This window comes from Fistularia commersonii, chromosome 3 (genome assembly GCF_037954325.1).
Source record: "Fistularia commersonii isolate RoL2024-O1a breed Wild chromosome 3, RoL_Fcom_v1.0, whole genome shotgun sequence".
Taxonomy (NCBI): Eukaryota; Metazoa; Chordata; class Actinopteri; order Syngnathiformes; family Fistulariidae; genus Fistularia; species Fistularia commersonii.
In genome coordinates this window covers 12,566,739-12,590,579 of record NC_141286.1, presented here as the reverse complement: position 1 = coordinate 12,590,579, position 23,841 = coordinate 12,566,739, and the positions used below count along the sequence as shown (strand labels likewise).

The 23,841-nt window shown below is 39.1% G+C and overlaps 1 protein-coding gene across 3 annotated transcripts in view; it reads right to left on the bottom strand.

The window, feature by feature from the left end:
* Window positions 1-7,249: 7,249 nt before the first annotated feature.
* Window positions 7,250-23,841, bottom strand: part of tshz3b (teashirt zinc finger homeobox 3b) — a 44,828-nt gene continuing 28,236 nt past the window's right edge. For all 3 annotated transcript variants that reach the window (XM_086143677.1, XM_086143678.1, XM_086143679.1), the window contains exon 3: window positions 7,250-12,379. In XM_086143677.1, the coding sequence (XP_085999803.1) occupies window positions 8,736-12,379 (3,644 nt within the window). In that variant the 3' untranslated portion in view covers window positions 7,250-8,735. The remainder of the gene's footprint in view (window positions 12,380-23,841) is intronic.

Sequence of the window (23,841 nt, the reverse complement as noted above, 5' to 3'; positions counted from 1 at the left end):
TCAGGCTAACTGGTGAAGAACTGAGGTGAAGGGAGCTACACACAGAACCACACAAAGGCTGTGGCCAGAGAAGCAGTCTGATTTTTTGCCCTGAATGAGAAACAGGAGCTGGTTCGGTGACCTGAGGTTTGGGTCTCTGCTCTTTGCCGTCAAGGTGATTCTCCTGGCCATGAGCTCCAACTTTCACTGGTTCACAGTTTAATGTGAAGCCATTTGGATTAGAGTCACCACCTGCAAATCTGAAACCACAGTACCTTTCAGAAAAGGTTGAAGTACCGTCTCTTGACCGGGGATCAGATTCTGGCCCAAGTGAAGGAGTAGAGGGAAGAATGGAGCACTGACAGGGGTCAGCATTGGTCTGTATGGTGAAGAAGGAGCTGAAGGGATTATATCAGGATTGGAATTCCCAAAGGTTGTCCTCAAAAGATCCTGACAAAGTGGCCAGTGAGAAAGTTTGGTCCGCTAATTTTTTTTAATTTCACATTTCACTCTGATATGCGTTAGTCATTTTTTTTTCAGGGTAGTCATGTGATTTGATATTTAATCACTTACAGTGAATTTGATGCCCTTGTGTTCTATATATCTACTGAGACTGTCATGTGACAATGCAACATTATGTAGCATAATGTCACTTTGCTACTTCTTGACACTTAAATTTCAAACTATTTCAGGGTTTTTCTCCGAGAGAAATAGAAATATCTTTTTAAATAAGCTGGCAGTATAAGTGTCACTTGTTTTGGATGAAGTTGCATAATTGAGAATTTTACTATGAAGTATATTATATTTAAAAGGGCTATATGGTAGTGCCATGCTTTTTAGAAGTGCCCTTTAATATATAAAGTAGGGGGTTTATTCAACTCATTTAAAAATCAATAACACTAGTGAAGTATTACAATGGAAAAATGTGTCTTAGTATGCTTTTTTTAACAGCATAAATTAAAAGTAAAACACATTGTTTAAATATTCAATTAGACTTGGCATGCATGTCACGTTTAAACAAAAAATGACAAGGCCGTACATGGTAAATTCTTTAGGAATGCCTCTTTAACTTACTCTACAGGCACAAGAATTTAGAAATTTTGAAAAAAAAGTAAATAAATTGCCCTACAAGGGATTAATTTAGGCATGAGGTGGTGATTATCTTCCATTACACCAACAAACATATTCAAATGTTAATAGCCTGTGCATGGACAATGTATGTGATGATAGAACTTGGTTCAAAATCATTAGCTTTCTGACTCTACCATATTCATTGGCCAATCATTGACATCTCTTACAGTATGAATAGGTTAGAAGTCAGGATAGTACACTGCCTTAGGTCATTGATATCATATGGCGGATAGGCTTTAATGCAGGTTGTGATTACACTGGCATCCATTTAAGTGCATAAATATATTTCAGTGCAAAGCCACAGCGACAGGGCTTCTTACGGTTCAATTTCAAGGATATTTTCTTTGAAACTAATGAGAGCCTTAAATATTGTGCCAGACTTCTGGTGCTCTGTTGAAGGCTGACATTTTCACACTCTATGGCACCTTGTCACTGTCAATGTAGCCCCTCAACCTGGCTGCTGAGCTAGATGTGCTTATGTGTGTGTGTTTGTTTGCCTCCTTTGTGCATGAATGTGAGGAAAATATGTTGGGTCATTAGTGTCCTTGCAATCACAAGAAAACATTTTGGTTTGCATGTTGCTTCTTCCTCTCTTTTTTTGTCTCTCTTTACAGTTTGGTTCGTCTGTCTTTTTCTCAAGCACTGTTTTTTTTATTGAGGAACGCCATTAAACACAATAATGTAGTTCAGGAATAAGTCCTGGCTCCTGGCTAACATATATATATATATATATATATATATATATATATATATATATATACACTCACCAGCCACTTTATTAGGTACACCTGTCCAACTGCTGGTTAACACTTAATTTCTAATCAGCCAATCAAATGGTGGCAACTCAGTGCATTTAGGCATGTAGACATGGTCAAGACAATCTCCTGCAGTTCAAACCGAGCATCAGTATGGGGAAGAAAGGTGATTTGAGTGACTTTGAACGTGGCATGGTTGTTGGTGCCAGAAGGGCTGGTCTGAGTATTTCAGAAACTGCTGATCTACTGGGATTCTCACGCACAACCATCTCTAGGGTTTACAGAGAATGGTCCGAAAAAGAAAAAAATATCCAGTGAGTGGCAGTTCTGTGGGCGGAAATGCCTTGTTGATGCCAGAGGTCAGAGGAGAATGGCCAGACTGGTTCGAGCTGATAGAAAGGCAACAGTGACTCAAATAACCACCCGTTACAACCAAGGTAGGCAGAAGAGCATCTCTGAACGCACAGTACGTCGAACTTTGAGGCAGATGGGCTACAGTAGCAGAAGACCACGCCAGGTGCCACTCCTTTCAGCTAAGAACAGGAAACTGAGGCTACAATTTGCACAAGCTCATCGAAATTGGACAATAGAGGTTTGGAAAAACGTTGCCTGGTCTGATGAGTCTCGATTTTTGCTGCGACATTCGGATGGTAGGGTCAGAATTTGGCGTCAACAACATGAAAGCATGGATCCATCCTGCCTTGTATCAACGGTTCAGGCTGGTGATGGTGGTGTAATGGTGTGGGGAATATTTTCTTGGCACTCTTTAGGCCCCTTGGTACCAATTGAGCATCATTGCAACGCCACAGCCTACCTGAGTATTGTTGCTGACCATGTCCATCCCTTTATGACCACAATGTACCCAACTTCTGATGGCTACTTTCAGCAGGATAATGCGCCATGTCATAAAGCTCACAAAGTTCACTGTACTCAAATGGCCTCCGCAGTCACCAGATCTCAATCCAATAGAGCATCTTTGGGATGTGGTGGAACGGGAGATTTGCATCATGGATGTGCAGCCGACAATTCTGCGCCAACTGTGTGATGCCATCATGTCAATATGGACCAAACTCTCTGAGGAATGCTTCCAGCACCTCGTTGAATCTATGCCACGAAGAATTGAGGCAGTTCTGAAGGCAAAAGGGGGTCCAACCCGTTACTAGGATGGTGTACCTAATAAAGTGTCCGGTGAGTGTACATAGTGTGTTTAAACACAGCTGTGTGAATGAGAGCCGAGGCAGAGCTATATTTTAAATGGCTATTTTTTTTTTCGATACGTATTTTACATTTATTTACTCTTATTATTAGGATTATTAGGATGAGGTTAGACAGATGGACATTGTTATCTGCAGTGAGAGCAGTGAACAGGTTGAGGAAAATCTAGAGAGGTGGAGGTATGCGCTGGAAAGGAGAGGAAAGAAAGTTAGTCGCAGCAAGACAGAATATATGTGTGTGAATGAGAGGAACTCGGATGGAACGGTGAGGCTACAGGGAGTGGAGATAAAGAGGCTGGAGGATTTCAGGTACTTGGGGTCAACAGTCCAGAGCAATGGAGAGTGTGGAAAAGAGGTGAAGAGACGGGTCCAAGCAGGTCGGAATCGGAGGAGAAAAGTGTCAGGGTACTATGTGATCGAAGACTATCAGCCAGAATGAAAGGAAAGGTATACAGGACAGTGGTGAGCCCAGTGATGCTGTAGTTCTAATGACAAAAAGACAGGAGGGAGAGCTAGAGGCTGCAAAGATGAAAATACTAAGGTTCTCTTTGGGAGTGACCAGGATGGATAGGATCAGGAATGAGCCTATCAGAGAGACAGTTCATGTTAGATGACCTGGAGAGAAGGTCAGAGAAGTGTCACTGAGATGGTTCCGTCATGTACAGAGGAGGGAATATATTGGTAGAGAGATGCTGGAATTGGAGCTGCCAGGCAGGAGGTCTCGAGGAAGACCAAGGAGACGATTTATGGATGTAGTGAGAGAGGCTATGAAGATAGTTGGCGAGAGGAGAGGAGAATGCAGAGAATCAGTTCAGATGGAGAAGGTTGATTCGCTGTGGCAACCCCTGAAGGGAAAAGCCGACTGGAGAAGAAGGAGAAGGAGAAGATTAGGATAATTTCTCCCTAATTTTGATGTTTATATCCCTTACATTTAAGCAACTTGTTTACCTGTAAATTTATGTTTGACATTATTTTCAGGTGAATTCTATTTTCTGGTTATTCAAGACAACTAAACCTTTTATTGATTTTTCTTTTTTCTTTTTTTTTATTCTAAATGAAAGACAACACAAAAAACCTTATGGGGTATTGCCTTTAAAATATGTAAAATGGAGAAATAACATCAATGTGTTTTTTCATTATCTAATGATGGTCTGGATTTGTATTTATTTAATCATTTGTTTAACTTTAACATTTATGTTTACTGGATTCTTAGGACAGTGTACTGATTTGAATGCGGGCGACAAATATTCAGCTGTATTATTACAATGTTAACATTTGTATTTATATCTGGAAACCAAGAAATATTGTAATACATTTTTTGCCCAGATCTGCCACTTCTAACAAGCAGATTTGTGTGGTCATTATGTTTTGCTCCTCAGTATTTCCTTGTTGCTGATACCACCACCCCCAACACACACACACCTGTCCTGAACAAATACATACTCCCCCCTTTGCTTTGACTTCTCCTCCTGTATTTTTATCACACTGTTATGCAGCATATACAGCATCGTCAAATTGATAGTGATACCGCTCCTACCTTCTCGTCACAGCTCCAGACAGGGAAGAAATATGAATAAATACACTTGAAAGGACCTGCTCATCTTGTCAGCATTGTTGTTCTCTTCCATGCAACCTAAACAAATATGTCTGCTAGAATTCTTACTTCAGGTAGAGTCCCCACAAAATGGACGTCAGGTGTAATTATAGAGCATGAAAGATGGTCTGGAAAATTTCTTGGTGTGTATATGTGCCTTTTTCTTCCGCATACCATTCAGAAAAAGGAGCTTGGACGTTTTCTAGTTGTTTGGTGACAAACAGTGAAGGTGTGATTATATTAGTTTAAAGTGTTTGATGCAGTGTCAGTGCAAGAAACCAGCATTTGTTTGCAGCAAATCAGTCTAGATATGCTGTTTGCAATTTACATTAGAAAGACAAAGAAAGAAAGTAAGAAAGAAAGAAAGGTCTTTAAAGAGATTTGCAATAACCTCCCGAGAGCAAAGATTTTGTTTATCATGCATTTTTGATGTCTCCTAGCTATTTGGGATCACTGGGACCTAAGCAAGCATATAAACTAAGCATTGTCTTGGAGCAGCTTTCATTTTTAGAAAAGAAGATATCCCCATGGGGATAGTATTATTTTACTATATAATGGTTACACACCATTTATTTTTGCCATGACTGCCACCCCAGCAGATCACATACAGTCAGGAGCAGGGTTCAGGGGAGTGCTTGGAATATGTGGGGGACAACATGATTAAGTTAAATCAACCCAACAACAGTGCTGACTCGTTAGTTGTGAAATAGTAAAGGGACGATTGGTGATTTTACGTCAAACTACAAACATCACAGAACATTAAAAAAAAAAAAAAGGACTCAAACTATGCACTGAGGAGTGTTTTATCTTGTCCTCTTTGGCAACATGATACTCTGCTAAATTAGATCATATCATTTTTTAATAACCAAGTAAAATAAATAAATACGTATAATAAAGCACAGGTTGTGTAATATCCCAGCATTCCTTCAATTTTCAAAATTATGAGAGCACATAATCATAGTTATATTATTTTCTCAAGCCAACGCATTTGTATCAATAAGCCCTGACATATAATGCAGACAATTTGGCATTGGTCGGCAGTTGTCTCTTTCTTTTCTCTAAAATGACTGACATTTGTAGGTACTCTTGAGTGTTATTTCTGTCTGATTAGGCAATTTTTTTTAGTATTTAAGTATATTTGAGTAATTTTCCTGTAATTTTTTCAAGACAGGTTGTTTACACTTGGCACACATGCTCACATTATATTTCCTATGTAATTGTCAACATTTTCCTCCAGGAAGCTGTGTGCACTTCAAATACCATTTTAAGTCTGCTTTGATGCTTTTGGGAGCCAATCAGGGAGCAATTTCACCTCCAATCATGTCAGAAAATGCTGTGAAAAATGCTGCAGTACATTTTTTGCTATTTGCTATAGCATTTGCTATTATGTAATACTGTTGGTTAAGGACTAACAGTGAAATGCAATCTTAATTTGATTGTTTCCTTTTTCAACACTGACCTTATTCTTCTTAAGGTCATCAGAATATGCCTTTGGTTTTGGACAGCTCATTTTAGAATATTGCAGTCAGTGTAAATGTAATCAGAGAGCAATCACTTTGGTCAAACTAACCACAATTGAGTTTTTAAATGACATATGTCAATTTTTTTTCTTATTTTTCAGTTTTACTTTTAAGCTTAGGTTTATAAGATGCAGCTGTTGTTCTCTAGCATGATTAGGTTTTTTCATGGCCCACTAACAAAATAATTTTTTTCCAAGATAAGAGGTAATTCTCAGGCAATCTTTATTTTGTCTGTTATACTGTGGGGACAGACATTGTCGTTCATCTTTAATGCAGATGTACACGTTCGGTTAATCTGTACCCTCATTGCCACAATGTTATTAGGTGTAATTTGATAGCACCACATACACCTTTTGTTAGTCCTTTTACCAAAAATTTACATTATTTCAACTATTGAATAACGATAGTAGCAGAATTAATACTTTGTGCCTTATCATGCTCCAGGAGTTACAATATTGGGGTAAAAGGAGGGAAGGGGGGGAATGAGTTGCCTTTAAATGTTTGTCATCGATGTTAAAGGTTTTGGTTTCGGTTTCGGTTTTGTCTGGAAAGTCAGGCTTTGATTGAACAATGTTGAACTGTTCTAACAAGAAAATAATTACTTTAATGAATTCATGTCTTTATTTTTATTTTATTTTATTTATTATTGTTCCTTTACCTAGTCCAATCTCTTTTATTTTATTTACATGCAGTATATGCTGTATAAAAAAAAGAACTTTAACGCTTAGAAATGGACCAACACCCTGGCTCAGAAATCTTCTATCTGTGGCATTTATGTTGATGGCATATTGCACCTTGATAAAAACTGCTTGGACAAAGAAACAGGCAACAGAGGAAGCACAATGATTCTGTGTTTGCATGTCTGCATGTCTGTGTGGGTGTGTATATTTGTCTCCTACACAGCCTCACTGCTGCCACTCATTTTAAACCAGTCTGCAGCTCGTCACAGACAGACGTTACGTTGACACACTCCCAGTCTAATGTGCTCATGAGGGACTGTGATGCACACATATAATTGATAGCTATGACACACACAATTCACTCACACATTACTGCAAAAAACAGGTTCCTTTTTTAATGCTGCAGTAGAAAACAAGGTTATATGAAGTCATATAATGGGGGTTCATTGGCAGGAACAACAACAGAAAACAAAAAAGAAATTAAAAGACTAACTGCACAGAATGCATAACAGTATCTGTGCTGTTTACATGCTGATATTTTACACGTAAAGATTTTTTCATTTGTTTTTTTCATTTCTTTACACTGGCAGCTGGCAGTTTCTTTAGCAAATTGACTGCCAAAAAGGTAGAAGTACTTGTAACTGAAGAGGTTAGCGTAACCATGGATACCTTTCATATACAAAAAGATAAAGCTGCAGTGTAGAATCATGGCAGAGTAATTAAACAGAGAAGAAAAAAAGACTAATCAAAAAGGTAGTCAACAATATGAAACAACTAAGAGTGCTTATAAATAACAGGTTGATGAAAGGTTTATGAAATATTTTCATAAAGTAACATTTTTTGTACAACCTGGAATATCTTTTGAATGTTTATATAGTGTTGCATGTCCAGTCTGGTAAAAGGAATCTTTAACCCTTTGAGTACAAGTTGGGACAGAAAGATTCATCAAATATTCATCTCTTGACATATGTTGCCTCCCTTTTTCGTATCACAATGATTAAATAAGACATTTATAAAGCTATTGTGCAACAAAAAAAAAAAAAAAAGTATTCATATACTGTGCACCAGCAGTCATAATTCTTTTAAATTAAAAATATAGAAATGAGGCATAATTTAGACAGCATCTAGGTATTATACTTTTATATACATATTTTACACAGACTTGAATTCATTAAGGTCCCTGATCAAATAAAGTTTTTTTTAATCTTATTAAAAATGCTCAAAGTGTGGCATCAGACAAATAATGTGCATACTGTCAATGTCACACAATAGCCTTAGTAATTCCCAATCTGAGCTAGTGTGTTTAGTTGAAGAAGTGCTTTGACGTACTCAGAGGGTTAAATTTCAAATGTTGTCTTGACGCAACAAATGATATTAATAAGAATTATAAAAAAATGAAAACTCTACATGATGCTGTTAGAAAATATTGAATTAATCAGTTTTGTTTTATGCATGCAATTTTTCACACTCTTATGATGTCAAAATAGAAATGAACTTAATTTAATTTACACATATTTCAAAATGCACACTGCTTCATTTTTTAAACCTTCATATAGTGTATCTTCTCAATGACAGCAGCTTCCATCTGCACATTTTGAGACAATCCCAACATAACTGCCATAAAAAGATAAGAAAGGATGCTTCTTTTTGAGTTGTCCTCACTGCAAAAAACAGAAAAAATCAATTGCTATAACACAAAAAATAAAATAATGTGCCAAAATTCAAAGCAGTCATTGTATGGCATCTTTGTGCAGTTCCATTAAATTAATGGTCCTTTTTCTTTTCTTCGATCTTCGAAAGAATTGTCTGTGAAGGCCTTAAGAGACATTAAGAAAAGAGAGTGGCATTATCTCTAGCCATTGCTACAGTTTTTCTTGCTCAGAGACAAACATGAGGTGATCCTCAGGGGACTTCCCGTGAGTTTTGCTCAGGTGAAGCTTGACTGCATGCTTACTTGCAAAAGTCCGGTTGCAGAGCTTACACTGGTACACAGCCCCACTGCTGTCATCCTCGTCCATGGAGGGTAAAGGGGATTCGGTTGAGGGTATTGGTGTGTTTAAGGATGAGGACAGGGACATTGGTAAGGAGGAGGGTACAGACGTAGGCAGGGAGGATGGAAGAGGGTGGCTGGATGGGTGTAGGCTAGGGAGCAGCTTTTCAGACAGTCCTTTGGTGTGCCGTTGTTGATGGTGCTGCACTATCTGACTAAGGAGCTGCTCCCCAGACAGTTTGGCCAGATCTCGCAGACGGAAACCTAAGTGGGATTCTAAGTGGCTAACATAAGTTGATGGAGATCTGATCTGTGAAGCACAATCACCACAGAAGAAGACTGGGTGACCTGAATCCAAATTCTTCAAGAACTTGGTGCCACCTGTCCTCCTCAGCTGATACTTTACATTAGCCAACCAGTGAGATATAGTTGTCATGGAGAGACCTGTGAAACGTGAGATATGCATTCTTTCTTGCGGACTGAGGTCTGACATCATGTACTTGCCATCATTTGTTTGTCTGAGACTGGAAACAAACTGGGCTTGGAGAATGAGAAGATGTTGGGGATTCCAGTTGGATTGGCGGCCTTTGCGCTTTTGAGCTGGTGACACATCTTCAGTTTCATCCTGTGTTGCCCCTTCAATATCCGACCGTTCAGAAAGGCTGGTTGGGGTGGATGACTTGGACACAGCTTGGCTCTCAGTCAGGTTTCTCAGCATGTCAGAGATATCTGAAAGTGCATTTTCTCTCAGTGGCGAGGTGGACATAAACGAGGCTATAGCAGCTGAAGCTTTGGTCATAGCAACTGTGGAGGCAGGTGAAATGGAGGATGGTGTTGATGTTGTGGACGAGACAGCCACAGAGCCCAAAGAACCACCATGCTTGTCCGTATTCTTGCCTTTAGTAAGGTCAATAGGTTGGTCATTGTTCAGATGCTGCTGATAGAAGTAACGATCCAAGTGCTCATTGCTTTGTTTTTTGGTCTGTGCAGGAGGGGTGGAAGCAGCTACCGCTGAATTCTCTGCCAGGCTGTTACTCATCTTGAACAGCATGCTCATTGGGTCAAGGGATGGCAGCGCAGGCTTGGCTGCCTTTCCGAGATGGACATTCATTACGGACTGCAGTGCACTGAGCGGATTGATGAATGGCTGCTCTGGAGGTGGGTGGTCTGTTATGATGGCTGTGCTGCCACAAAGGGACCCAGGTAGGGGGGACATCACAGCAGACTCCACACCATTCTGCACTGACTCCTTTATGGTAATGTCTCCATTTGAATCTTTATGATCTGACCCCCCCCCCTCACCAACCACTTTTTCCAGTTCACTCATAATCTCAGGAGTTTTGCAACGCCCTCCATTGTCTTTGGGGGATTCTCCCCTGGATGAATCCCCTGCTTCACTGTTGCATGGAGAGGGTGTGATACATCTCAGGGGAGATGTCCCTGTAATCCTGCCAGGGTCCCTCATTTTTTCCTCTACCTTTGCAACTTTCTCTGTTACCTTCTTGACCAGTTCCTCCATGGCATGAAAGTTGTTCTTAGACAGTGGAGGTGTCTGGTGGCTTGGAGGGGAGATCAGTGGTTGGCTTTTGCCAGAGGGAGAGAGGATATCACCTCCAGGGAACATGTATTTAAGTGGAGAGCTCTTTCCAGAGTTACCGAGCGAGAGTTTCATTATGTTTGGAAGCTGGTAGGCCGCATGGATGCTTGGGTATCCACCCCAGCTTGGAGCGCCATTCTGGGCTTTACTAATGGCTGAGGTCACTGTGTTCTCCAAGGATTTTAGGATGTCCAGACCTCCCTTAGGACTCTCATCCAGATCCTCCTCTGTCAAGTAGGTATATTTTGAAGAAATATCAAACTTCTCCTCAGGCTCATCTTCACATCCTACCTTCTTCTCCTTGTTTATGCCATGACCATTGTTCATGACTGATTCCTTTGTACACTCCTCCTCCTTCTCCTCTTTTTTAACTTCTACAGCTATGGTAATGGGGGAGATGCTGGCTGGAGGATGGAGTGTGGCAGGTGGAGGAGAGAAGGTTGTGGCCGCCAAGGGAACTGACTGGACTTTTTCTTCAGTTGTGGAATTCACTGCAAGGGCTAGAGTAGAAGGCTCTATAATGGGTTTGCCTTTCTTAATAGCAGAGTTGGTGACTTTAATAAAGTGTCCAGTCACCATCATGTGGGCAGTCAGCTCTTGTAGCGTATTGTGGGAGCTGCCACATTCCATGCATTTGAGAATTTGTGACTTCCTTGATTCAAACTGCCAAGCATAGCTGGCACCGTTCTGGTGTCCATATCGATTGTTGGGTGTAATGTAAGGGTTGGCAGATTTCTGGAGAATATCATTAGAGTCAGTGAGAGAGGCTGGCTTAGGTGTAGTGCCTCCGTTCGAGTCGGGCGAGCTTGGGATGTCTATATCAAGAGGGGCTCTTTTTCGACTGGAAGAGATAATTTTAGCTGCCACTGGTGTAACAGGCTCTTTCAGAGGCACTTTCTGGTAGTGTTTTGTTTTGATCATGTGGACACTCAGGTCCTGGAGGGATTCGAAGGAATGCCCACAGTACATGCACTTCAGAACTTTCTGTGCATCCTCCTTCCCCTCCATCTCCAACAGGGAACGCTTTCTTGGTTTTGACCATCGTTTTGCACCCTCACCATCTGTCTCATGGTTATCGTCACGATAGTGGCCAGTTTCGTTCATGTGCACGGTCAGCTCTACAAGTGTATCATATGCAGCACTGCAGTCCTTGCAACGGAACTTGCTGGCACCAGTGAAAATAGAGCCATACAACTTGGAGCTCTGTCGATAGAGCTGGACCGTACTGAAGAGATTGGGTTCTGTAGATGCTGTAGATACAGCCACTTTTGGGTGGTGAACCATGCTGAGTCTGTTGTGATGGTTCTGTGTGGCCTGCTGGAGCGTTTTGGCTATTGCTGTCTGGTGCCAATCATAGCCTCCACTTCCACAGCTACTGCTACTGCTGCTGCTACTGCTACTGCTGTGACTACGAGGTGGTTTCTCAGTAGGTGGCTGGCTCAGGTTCAAATTCAGTGTGGACCAGTAAGAGTTGGTCAGGAAGGATGTGTATATGGCCTTCATCTTCTCGAGGCTGTCAGCCACAGACCCTGTGGTGGCTAACATGGCCTCATCTCCGCTTGCTGGGGTTATAGTGCTGACAGCAGGCATCATGGAGGAGGCGGAAGACAATGAAAGGGTATTTGTGGGGTCTTTAAAGAGGAGAACGTCTTCCTCAGTTTTAAGTGAAGCACTCTCAAAGTCAGACATTCGGTCACTGGATTCACTCAGGTGGGACTCGCTGTCTAGCTCCTGACTAGAGAAGTCTGCTGCTTGAGGAGAGTCATGAAAATCGGTGGATCCTGGCCTGTCCTTGAGGAGAGAGTCCTTTTCCTGACACAGAAACTTGGCAGCAGGTTCCTCTCCTTCCTGGGCTGAGTCATCTCCATCCAGGTCCTCATCCAAAAAGGCTGCTACTCTCTCATCTTCGGGGACATATGCTGCACAGGAATAAAAGACACATAAAGAGATGATTTAATAGAAACTTCACTTTTCCAATGACGTTCCTCTACAGTAATTTTGTATCTAACATGCTGTTGTAACACTGATATTGTTTTTTCAAATTATAGAGAAGCTCCCACCCCCCCTAGGTCTTTGCTCTGTACTGCAGAAAATTAGCGACAGTAAGAGAGAGAGATAGAGGGTGGAAGGAGAAAGATGGAGAGAGGGACAGGGGAAAAATGACTCTTCAAACAGAACTTGCCACCTTATTCTTCTCAAGGGGCAACAGCTTGAAATTAAAACTAAATTTGAAATTAATGAAGCACATTCTTGCGGTGGCATTCGTTTCTGAAGTAATAAATTACTTGTATCAACCTTGGAGACAGCAGTTCCTGTCTGTCAATTAATATGTCTCGCGCTTCTTCTGTAGACTCTAATGCATTCCTTAACAGACACACTCACCATTTAAATTAAGTATGCATTTTCACTCATTACACAGCTCAGCCCTCGCCTCCTCATAAATAAAATGAATGTATGTACATTTGCCTGCAACAAATCTCTCCCTGCAAAAGCCCATTTGCTTCAATTACCAAAGATTAGAAAAAGTTTAGAGTGATTATTTACAGTTTAGCTTCGAGATGTAGGCTTCAGGCTTTCAATTTATATTCAAATCCCTTCAGTTTAAGTATAATAAAATACAGAGAAAAGATGTATCAAGACAAATTGCTGCCTCGCTTCTTTGTACATCTATGAATGTTTCCTTTTGTTATAAATCCATCAAAAGGAAAAGACATCAGATGAGAAACACCGCATGCTCACACTTGATTTCCACATAATGAGGGGAGAAGAGCCTAGCACACACAACCTTTTTGCTTGTTTTTACCCTAGTGAAGGAGATAAGCATGTATGCGTGTGTTTGTGTGTATGTTTGTGTAGGTGTGAACATCAGTGGCCTTGTGCTTAGCATTCCTTCCTGTACAGACTATCAGTCATCTAACCTGGTATGTAAACACAGGGTGCCTCGTAGTTTATATAACACAGTCAGACAGTGGGAAGGGTGTGGCATGGTGGCACATATGCAATCACAATCTGCTGCTACTCTCGACACACAAAGCAAATGTTTGAAATGTCTACTGGATGTTTAGGTGAAATTATACTAAATTTTAAAGAACACCCTGCAACATGAAAAGGCTAGGATCATCCTCAGATGAAAATGTATACATGTCTCAAATCACACCAAATTTATAAGTGTAACATTTTTTTGTTTGTTTTTTTTAAACCAAAAATGATGTGTGTTTATCTGTAAAAGGAACACTGGTCTCTTGATTAATTTTCTTCTTGTATTCAATTTCAAACATAGATTCCAGGGATACCCTTACAATGGATTTGAATATAACTGTATCATTTGGCCATTTACCAAATCAGAAAAAAAAGAATTTGCTTCTATAGTGCAACATATTACATCTAAGTGATTCAGATCTCTTTTAGTCTTTTTTTTTTGTGCAGATCCATTACATTTCCATTGTTTCAACAAATCCATTTATTACTTGAATAAATATAAATTTGATTTGTTTGTTGTTTTCTTTTAGAAAATGTGTTGCTTATTGTTAAAAAAAGAGGATAATCATGTTTTTTTTTATTTTTATTTTATTTTAAATCAGATGATTCATGGAAAAAGATTACAGTACAACTACTTCTGCAATTACTATTTGTAATACTACTGCTAATTAGAATCAAGATAATACTGGGCGGCACTGTGGCTCCCACCTCACAGCAAGAAGGGCCGTGGTATTTTTTTTTTCACAAATAAGTATGAGAAGGAGTTGACATGTTTGACAAAGTTCACTGAGTACAGTCTTTGATAACAGAAGAGAGGAAAGAAAATAAACTCCAAAGCAACTGCAGCATTGTGATCCTTACAACATGCCAAGGTCCACACAAAACACCTCAACTATTCTCTTGCACTTCCTGTGTGCGTGTTTGTGAAATACTCTCGCATCAGCAACACAGAAAGAAAGAGTCTCATTGTCAGGCCACTGGTTGCTATTGGTGATTATATGACACTGCTGTAGGATAAACAGATGAACGGAGAGATGGATGTCCCAAAGCCCATAATGCACATGCACAAACACACAAACACACACACACACAATAGCTGTTGTGCAACTGCTGCAGTTAAACAAGTCTGCCTCGAGGCTATCTCAGGAGCCTCACAGGAGTACATGCTGTCCGCACCAGTGCTCAACCTGACAAAAAGAAAGCACTTCAGAATTGTTTGCTTGGATTTAATGCTGTTGTGAGAAATGTAAAAACTGCTGTGTCTCTTTTCACACACACACGCATGAACACACATACACACAAGTATACACATATGCCCTGTATGAGTTACAAATGCCTTTTATTTTATTGATGCAGATTCAGACAGCCATGTGATACAACTCAGATTTGGGCTTTTTCCATGTTTCTCATCACCACAACCCAAACTATTCCCTCACCACCACCACCCCCCCCCCCCACACACACACACACACACACACAGACACACAGACACACACATTTCGTCTTGAAGATGCACAAATCCACACACCCACCCACACATACTTGCGACCGAGGAAACCCACATGTACATGCCATCTGTTCTGAATCAGCCAAAACGACAGCTGTTTAAGAGAACAATGCTCAGGCCGGGGAAACAGTTGAACACAGCAGCCCAGCTTACTCATCAAAGCCAAACACTTACTTTAAAGCACGTCCCCCAATAAATTAGCTGCTGTAATGTGATAAGAACACGTGAGTGTCGCCCATCTGTGTACCTGTAAGGGCGTGATATGTATAGAGACATGCAAGAGATAAGTCAGCATGTGATAAATAAATCCTGGCAAGGAATGAATGGATCTTGGAGTACAGGTACACTTTCTGGATTTGTTGAGGCACAATTGTTAAAATGTTAAAATACAGAAATATAATAACATGCATTGTTTCACCAAATAAATGTTGTGAATTGAAGTGAAAGGAAAGACAATTTAGGTTCATGCTCCACTGCTCCCTAATTCTTAGTAAGTATCAATACCCTTTTAATATGAGCAATTCATAATAATATTTCAAAATGACTGTTAAAAATTTCCACTTTTGATTAAAATGCTTGCCGTTGACTGGAAATGTTGCAAGCTTAGCTTTTAATCACAATCCAATTTTCAATTTTGAAGTTCATATGTGGATTTGAATTTTGTCAAGTGCTCTCTTTTAACTTAAGCAAACTGACCTGAACTTGAGTTTAAAATGCCTTTAAACTTGACACATAATTATTTGAGTAAAAAAAAAAGAATGCTTTTAAAATTATTTGACTACTTACTAAAGATTCCTGTGATATGTTTTACAGTTTGCCAGCATGGAAATGCATGATAACATTACTTTATCATGTTATTTTATTGAAGAAAAAATAAAGAAGAAAATTTATAAGACAAGAGACATGTATTCCAAATTGAGTCTCATTTTGTTTTCTATGCTCATCGCGTAATGAACTGTGCTCATCAAACTAAGTTGCTAGTTGATGTGCATTGAATGAGCTTTCGTACAAACTGACAAAATGGGGAAGAAAAGGAGGCATGGATGGATGTTACTGAAGGAACAAACTGGTAAATGTAGAGGTGGGCAGATGGGAGGGAAGCACTGAGATCTTGGTGGAAATTCAAGACTTGGCCCACACACACATGCACACTAAAACTTTCAGGGAGAATCCCTTAGGCCTCTGGCTTCAGTCCAGGCTGCAAGGGGGTTCATAACACTCTGACCCGTAATACTGTGATGTATGGAGAACCGCACACATACACACACATGGCATGGGCCAAACACTCCATGCATGCAGGTGCTCTTTTAATTAGCAGACAAAGAGCTCCAGACGGGTGGGAGCAGAGGTTGGTTCTCATTTTCAAGAACCACATGACTCTTGGAGACCAGAGTGGGAGCCATAGTGCAGTGACAACATTTTTTTTTTTTTTTTTTCTGACATCTGAGCACGATTACGATGCAGTGCTGTAAATGTAAATACAGCTAATAATAAATGTCATGTCTGAGTCAGACAAGGCAGAGATTATGAGGCCGTGATTACGCTGTGTGTGCCTATGTTCCGGTGGGTGAGTGCAGAGGAAACGATGATGCTCTCTGCAGATGTTATGGTGTTAGGAAACAGTTTATCATGCTTATATAACCACTTAACAGCCTTGATCGTACACACGCACGCACACACATGCATGCAAGAGCAGCCTGTTTACACGTGGTTTTAGATCGTTGAGTTTTCCTAAATGTGTGTGTGGGTCTATGTGTGCGTGAAGGACTGCTGTCTTGGAGGACATTAACGCTCGCTTACATACAATTGTTTGATGCCCTGTTCTGATGCGTTGTGTATATCTGATTATTTGTCTAGTTTTGAAGGAAACCCATGTCTGATATCAATATTTAGAATTGAAAAAAGAAGAAAAACAAAAAATTAACAAAAAATTAACAAAAAAAATGCAAATGAAGCAGGCAGAGGTGAGAAACAAAATAATGTGAACTTTTAGGCAGAACAATCATGCGGGAAACAGGCCATGCGTTCATGCCATTAAAGTGCAGAATGGTTCCATACTTCATGATGCCTGTCTCACTTTTACAGGGAATAGCCCATTTCTCCACTTTGGTGACAAACATATTAGCAGATATTCAATTCCTATCCAAATACATTTCAACAAATAAATGAGGCCTTCAACGGATGTGAGCATTTTCTGCCTTTTCCTGCTTCATGATACGTATCTGAACCAAGCCACATTGGAGGAAGCCACTGGAAATGTGTCACTTGAATTGCCTATGATGTGCTGCCTTTGTTGCATTTTAGATACAAAGAGCAGACAGTTTAAGACTTTGAGCATTATGACATGCTGTTATGGTTTCTATTATGAATCTGTTTCTCAGCTATAAACATTATTTCCTACAAATATCTTCTGATTTTAAAATGATTTATATTATTTTATGTTATATTTATATTTCATTTTTTATATATTAATATTAAATCTCTCTTTTTACCTTGAATTTCACAAGAACCATTGGATTGGCTGATCCAAACAGTGCAAATTTTTATATTTGTGAGTTATTGTGAATATTACCAAGATATTGTCTCAAAATAGGCATGACATTACCTTAATGAGTAGAAATGAACTGTTTTCTAATCTCTGTGTTTTGATTGACTGCTGATTCTCCATAGTGTGGTAATTATTATGCTAAAAATTGAGTGCAGAAAAAAAATACACCTACAAAATATATATCTATACTATACATATTGTCAGCAATCAATTATCCATCAGTTTTTAGACTATTTTTCACATAAATTAGAGTTTTGATGGGTTTGATTTTTCCTTGTAGTAATATGAGTACTATTGTTTCACAACCACATTAAACAGCCAGAAAATAAATAAATAAAAAGTCAAATCAATTAATCAACCTATCACTATATTAATCAACCAATAAATACATAAACCCATTCTTACTTCTACTGAAGTTGTGGTTTTTAATAAAAAACAATTACCTCATTTGCCAACCTCATTTGTAAACAACCCTAACTGTTAAATTCTAATTTGATGTCATTCTCGTCATTTCTCGTTTACTGTTTATAGTGTTCAGTCCTGCAGTAATATCTAACCGTCTGATCCAGCAAATGCAGGACCGTAGTAAAATCTTTTCAACTGATTTGTTAGTACAGGTTACATATTTTTGAATGTTTGTTTTAAAATGTTTTTAACACTATTAAATACTAACAGAGGACATATTTGCATAAAGTGATTGCAAGCCTGTAAGTGCATGTTTGCACATTTGCAAACGTGTGTAATGTGTGTGTGTGTGTGTGTGTGTGTGTGTGTGTGTGTGTGTGTGTGTGTGCGTGCGTGTGTTTGTGTATGACTTCATCTGTACGTTTGCAACAGAACCCATCGTCTTTTTTCAGACAATAACTCGGTGTGTGAGTGTGTTGTGTTCATACATATTTTGCACAGTGTGCTCCTTCCTCACCCTTGTGGCTGCAATTTGATGCATTTTAATCTTATCCCCTCCTGCCAACACCCCTCAACCAAAGCTGTCCATTTCCAATCACCAGTGTGTGGCCAATGTTAATGATGTTAATTGAATCTGAGATCAATAATGCTTAATTATTGTGATTTGACATGCACTGACAAATTGGTGGGGTGCTCAGGCGTGTGTGTGTGTGTGGTTACAGGGACAAGGCTGTCTACAACATACGCTGTGGAATCAACCAGGCTTGCTATCGATCCTAAGAAGCATCAGAATTGATCACAACACCTGATGGATGGATATGTTCCTTCTGCTTTTCAACTACTAACATGCATATGGATTCATTTGGATATAATACTAATGTCACACACGTCGCACATACATTGGGCTTTGCAGTACTGAGAGAAAACAAAAGAGCAGTTTACATTTCTTAGAGATCTTTTAAGTGTCTTGTTTGTCTGCTGCCAATTAACACTTAATTTAAGGTATTTATTAATTGATTGACTAATATTGATATAAATATATATGAATATATTTGTCAATCAATCTTTGTTTGTTTTTTATCTTCAATTATGGGATGACAGTGATATTCTTTTTTGCAGAAAAAGCAGCATTAAACACCCCGGTTCTAAAATTTGTTTGCATTATGGGTGTCTGTAAATCCTGAGTGATAAAGATAAAACATCACCAAAATTCAAATTCAAATGCAAATTTCTTCAAAGATGAGCAGAATAAAAATCTAACTAAATCTACATTATTTTATGAATTGGCAACTTGTAATATGGTACAATTGTGTCAGCAATAGTTCAAGAATGTTAATGGAAATGTGATTTAGATCCATTTGCGACAGGCACAAAAGTCACAGATGCAATTATTATTATTATTTACAATTCATTTATCTATTAATTCATTAAGTCAAAAAAACAGCTCACAACTTTATTAAGGAAATACATTTTGGTTCAAATCCTATAACCGGAGGTTTCAGTGACGTTCATTGAGCAACAAATTAAATGTCTCCAAATTTAAGTGATGGGAATCTCAGTATTTTAGGTTGATGTGGGGCTCTGATTCAGGTACTCATCTTCAAATGGGAAATCTAATGTTTGTGTGGCACCAATCATCATCAGCATCACTTCTGATGTGGACTGTCATGGTCTTAACAACCCCCATTTCACGAAGGCTCTACGACAGCGCTCTTCCATCTGTCTCTGTGACGACCTCGATGTGTTCCATCACTCTACCTCTTTCCTATATGTAGAGAGACCTAACAGTGGTGTAATATTCCTGGCATGAAGCCTCTTGTTTAAGAAGGTTGACAACAGTAACCACCACACACTGCACACATTCGATCATGCATTGCTTAAAAAAATGATACCGCTTGATTCCATACAGTGCCACTATGTAATGAAGTCATAGTCATTTCCAGTTCTTAGTATGAGATCATACTGTTAAAAAGATGAGGGGCTTGTTTATCACAAAAAGATAAATAACAGGCTTAAGGTTGTTCATTGTTGTGAAAAGCAGCTTAGAAAAAAAAAGAATCAGATTGATAAAATCCAATAATCCACTATGGTGTCCAAAATGGAGGAAATTACATTGATTTTAAGCTGGTTGGGCCTTATGATGGTTGTTGCTGTCCATTCAGGTAAAATCATGTCAATTAGAACATCAATTGTAGAAATAATGTTAAATCAAAGCCATAAAAATTCTAAATAGGTAAATTGATATCTGAATCATCAATGAGCTAAAAAGGACCCCCAACACGCAGCAGAGGCTGTGTGTTCAGAGTGAGAGATTTGGAGGGATAACAGTTTGAGTAACTGTCAGTGAAACACTGGAACATTGATTACTCCGCGACAAAGATGACATTCCAGTTCATGTGTGTATGTATATGTATGAGTGTATGTGTGTCTTGGTGTAAGAACACACATGTGTGTGCGTATGTGTATGTATGTTTGTGTTAGCAATCTAGCTAATCATCTCCTCATGCCACTCAGCTGAGGTGGTGGTGCTGACAGTGTATTTCAAGGGTGGGAAAACTTTTTGGCTCAGGGGCTGTATTGACTTTAAAAAATTGACAGATTGGCCGGGTCAGCACATGATACGATACATATTAAAAAAAAAAAAGGCATTTCTTAACAGTACATATCAGACTCTTGTGACATTTGACTGAATATTGTCTGTAAATACTTCACGTGTGCACGCACGCAAAGTATTTACAGTATTGTGCACAGTATTTACTGAGCCTTGAGAAGAAATGTAGACACATTTCAGGTATGTTTGTGTGATCTACAAAACAAGGTTTGCTTTAAGAATCAGCTTCTTACAACTGGAATTTCCCTTTTAAGATAACAGATTCTTTATGAAAAGTGGGTAGCGCTTCGCCTTTTAATAAGGAGGCTTCTGGTTTTAGTCTGACAGTGGGGCTTTCTGCGTGGCGTTTTCTTACAGGTTATGGGGAGTTTGTGGTTTATAACTGCTGGGGTTGGATTGAATGGGGTTTGTTGAGCAAATTATGAGCCTTATTTATAGAAGGCAGGTCAGTGATATTTAAAGATAATAGCATGAGTCTCTTTATGAGGCTGTGTATGTGTGCATACATTTACATTTGTTTGTGTGGCGACAAAAAGTGTAAAAACTTAAACTTCCTGCCAGCTAATTATCAAGTCAGCATGTCCAGCTGTGTCTGACATCTCAAACCCACAGGAGGGAAGTGAATGCTTTGCCCCCCCCCCCCCCCCCCCTTCCCACACACACACGCACACACACACACAGACACACACACACACACACACACAGACTATGTGTTATTAGCACCTGGCTCATTAAACTACCCATCTCATTGTCAAGCTCCTCCTCAATGTAAAAAAAATATCAAAGTGTGATATATTATTTCTGTTACAACATAAATTCATTGCTATTGTTTAGTGAGACTGGATTAACTGCTTTAAAATGCATGAGTGAGGGGAAGGTCCTCACATGACACGACCAGTTTCATGGGCAGCTCAGTGTTGCTCAGCCTGCCTTTGTTGGTCAGGCAGTCATCTAACTAAGCTGTGAACATTTGTCTCATTAAGTCTGATGAATAACCAGTATGTAAAATAAATTGAAAATAAATAAATACATACTCTATCCCATTTATCGTTCCATCCTGAGCAAATACTTGAGCTTTCTCACCCTGCCTTTTCTTGTCTGTTTTCAGTCTCTTCTAAGTCCTCCCTGTCTTCCTGCCCCCTTTCTGTCTTGTCCTGATCCTCCATGCCTTCATCACTTCACACATGTCCACTTCAGTAAAATTATCTGAAGCTGTGGAAGCTAAATTAATGTCCCGCAGTGGTTGCCTGACTATTTGAGAATTCCCAGAGGTAGTTACCGCATAAAACATTTTGTAAGCAGACACATGCACACACCTGCACACACATACAAATGCACACAGTGCCCTGAAAAATCTAAAAACATTTGAATAATCAATTATAGTCAATTATAGGGGTATAATTTTTATTATAAGTGTAGTATTATTTGAGTCAACTAATCAATAAATTATAGTGTGTTTGATTGCATATTGTGTATAGTTTGGTCTAGTTATAAAACAAGTGTTCACCTCATACAACTTTGCAGCTCATTTAGTCTTTTCTGTTTCCCTTTAACAATTTGTGTCTTAGCTCTATGTTGTTATTTTTGCTGCTTGGAGTAAAGAAAACATCTGAGTGGCTTGCTCTGGCTGCCTAGGAGCTCAAACATGTGATAAACAAAACAACATCATTGCACAAAACAACAACAGCGTGGCACTGTTATGCCAGCAACAATTACCTGGAGATTTGTTAAAACTGGAGAATCTATTGATATAATCACACACACAAACACTAAGGCAGCCTGGATAGTTCCTAGGTATCTATTACCTGCCACTCAGCTCTGATCTCTTTGGACAGCTCTGATCAAAAGATGTCATCAGACCTACTCCGCTGGTTCACTGGTTCACTGGGAAAGAAGCATGTTTGGGTGTAAATAAAATGACAGGATCACTTTAAGGTCCAGTCAAGTAGCCAGGGGGTGATTATGATAACACCTGCTCTGCTGCAAAGCAAATGGACAAAGTAATATTCACTGGCCACACTGTAATATGCATGATATAACACTTTTTCTTGGTCTCCCCAATCTTTCCATTACCTCCAGTCCTTATGGGGGGGTGAGGGGTAAACAACAGGTCTGACAAACCTCAAACAAACCTTCTTCATACCTTTAATATCAGGACTGTCATCAGTATGTATGCATGCATGCATACCGATGACAGTCTTGTTGCGACCATGCGTATGCACACACACACACACACACACACACGAACACACACACACACACACACACACATACATACAGACACACACACATACTCACTCTCTCTGATCATATACATACTCTGCAAGCATGATATATTGAAGTATTTTCTTTTCACAGGAAAAAGGTATTTGAAATTAGAACAGAGACAAAATGTGAATAAATTAATAAACTAAACAGCTAAAAATGTCAGAACTATTTAGTTATTTCACTGGCAGAACCCAAATTTGACATAAAAAGGAACATCAACAAAGTATCATGAAGAATTCCAAGCTAACTGGTTTACATATTTTTCTTTTTAACTCCACAGCGTTTCAAAATAGAAGACCTGTATTAGAAGTGAGCAAATACATATGCGTTTGTGACACATGTATTAACCATCACTGCTTAAGGACAACTTAATGTACATTTCATTTACAGTTCTGAATTACAATTATTATTGAAAAGCATTTCTAGATTATTTATGATTATTATCATCAATTGTTATGAACAATGATTGAGTATCTCGCTTGTGGTTGATGTCTTGATTTTCACTTATTAAGACTAAAAATTCAAGCATATGAACTTTAATGATAAATCACAAATATGAAAGGACATAAGTAATCCTCCCTTTTCTTCATTATGATGTACATTTGAAATGTTCTCTATATTCTACACAATAAAGCGTAGGAGTAATTTACATATCCACCAGAAAAGACCCCAAAACACAAATGGCAAAATGGCAAATGTGAACAATAAAATCTGTAAAATGCAAGAGGTTTTAGAGGAAAGAAAAACGACAGGCAATAAAGAAACAGAAAACAGCCAAGCTGGGAGGCAATTTAGAGTGCAAAACACAAACCATTAAGTTTGTGCATTATCTTTTAATTTAATCTTGAATGATTTATAATCCATCACGCAAGGCTTCAACCATATCCAATTATTTTCCGCTGCTTGATTGACAACAAAAGTGATTTATTAAGCTAATAAAAACCCATGTGCTCCTTGCTACTAGCTCTGAGGATAACCAGCTGGACTGACATACACTTACAGAAATCCATCTGCATCATTTGATCAATGCCATGTATGTTTATTTTGAAAGGGCCTTTTTATG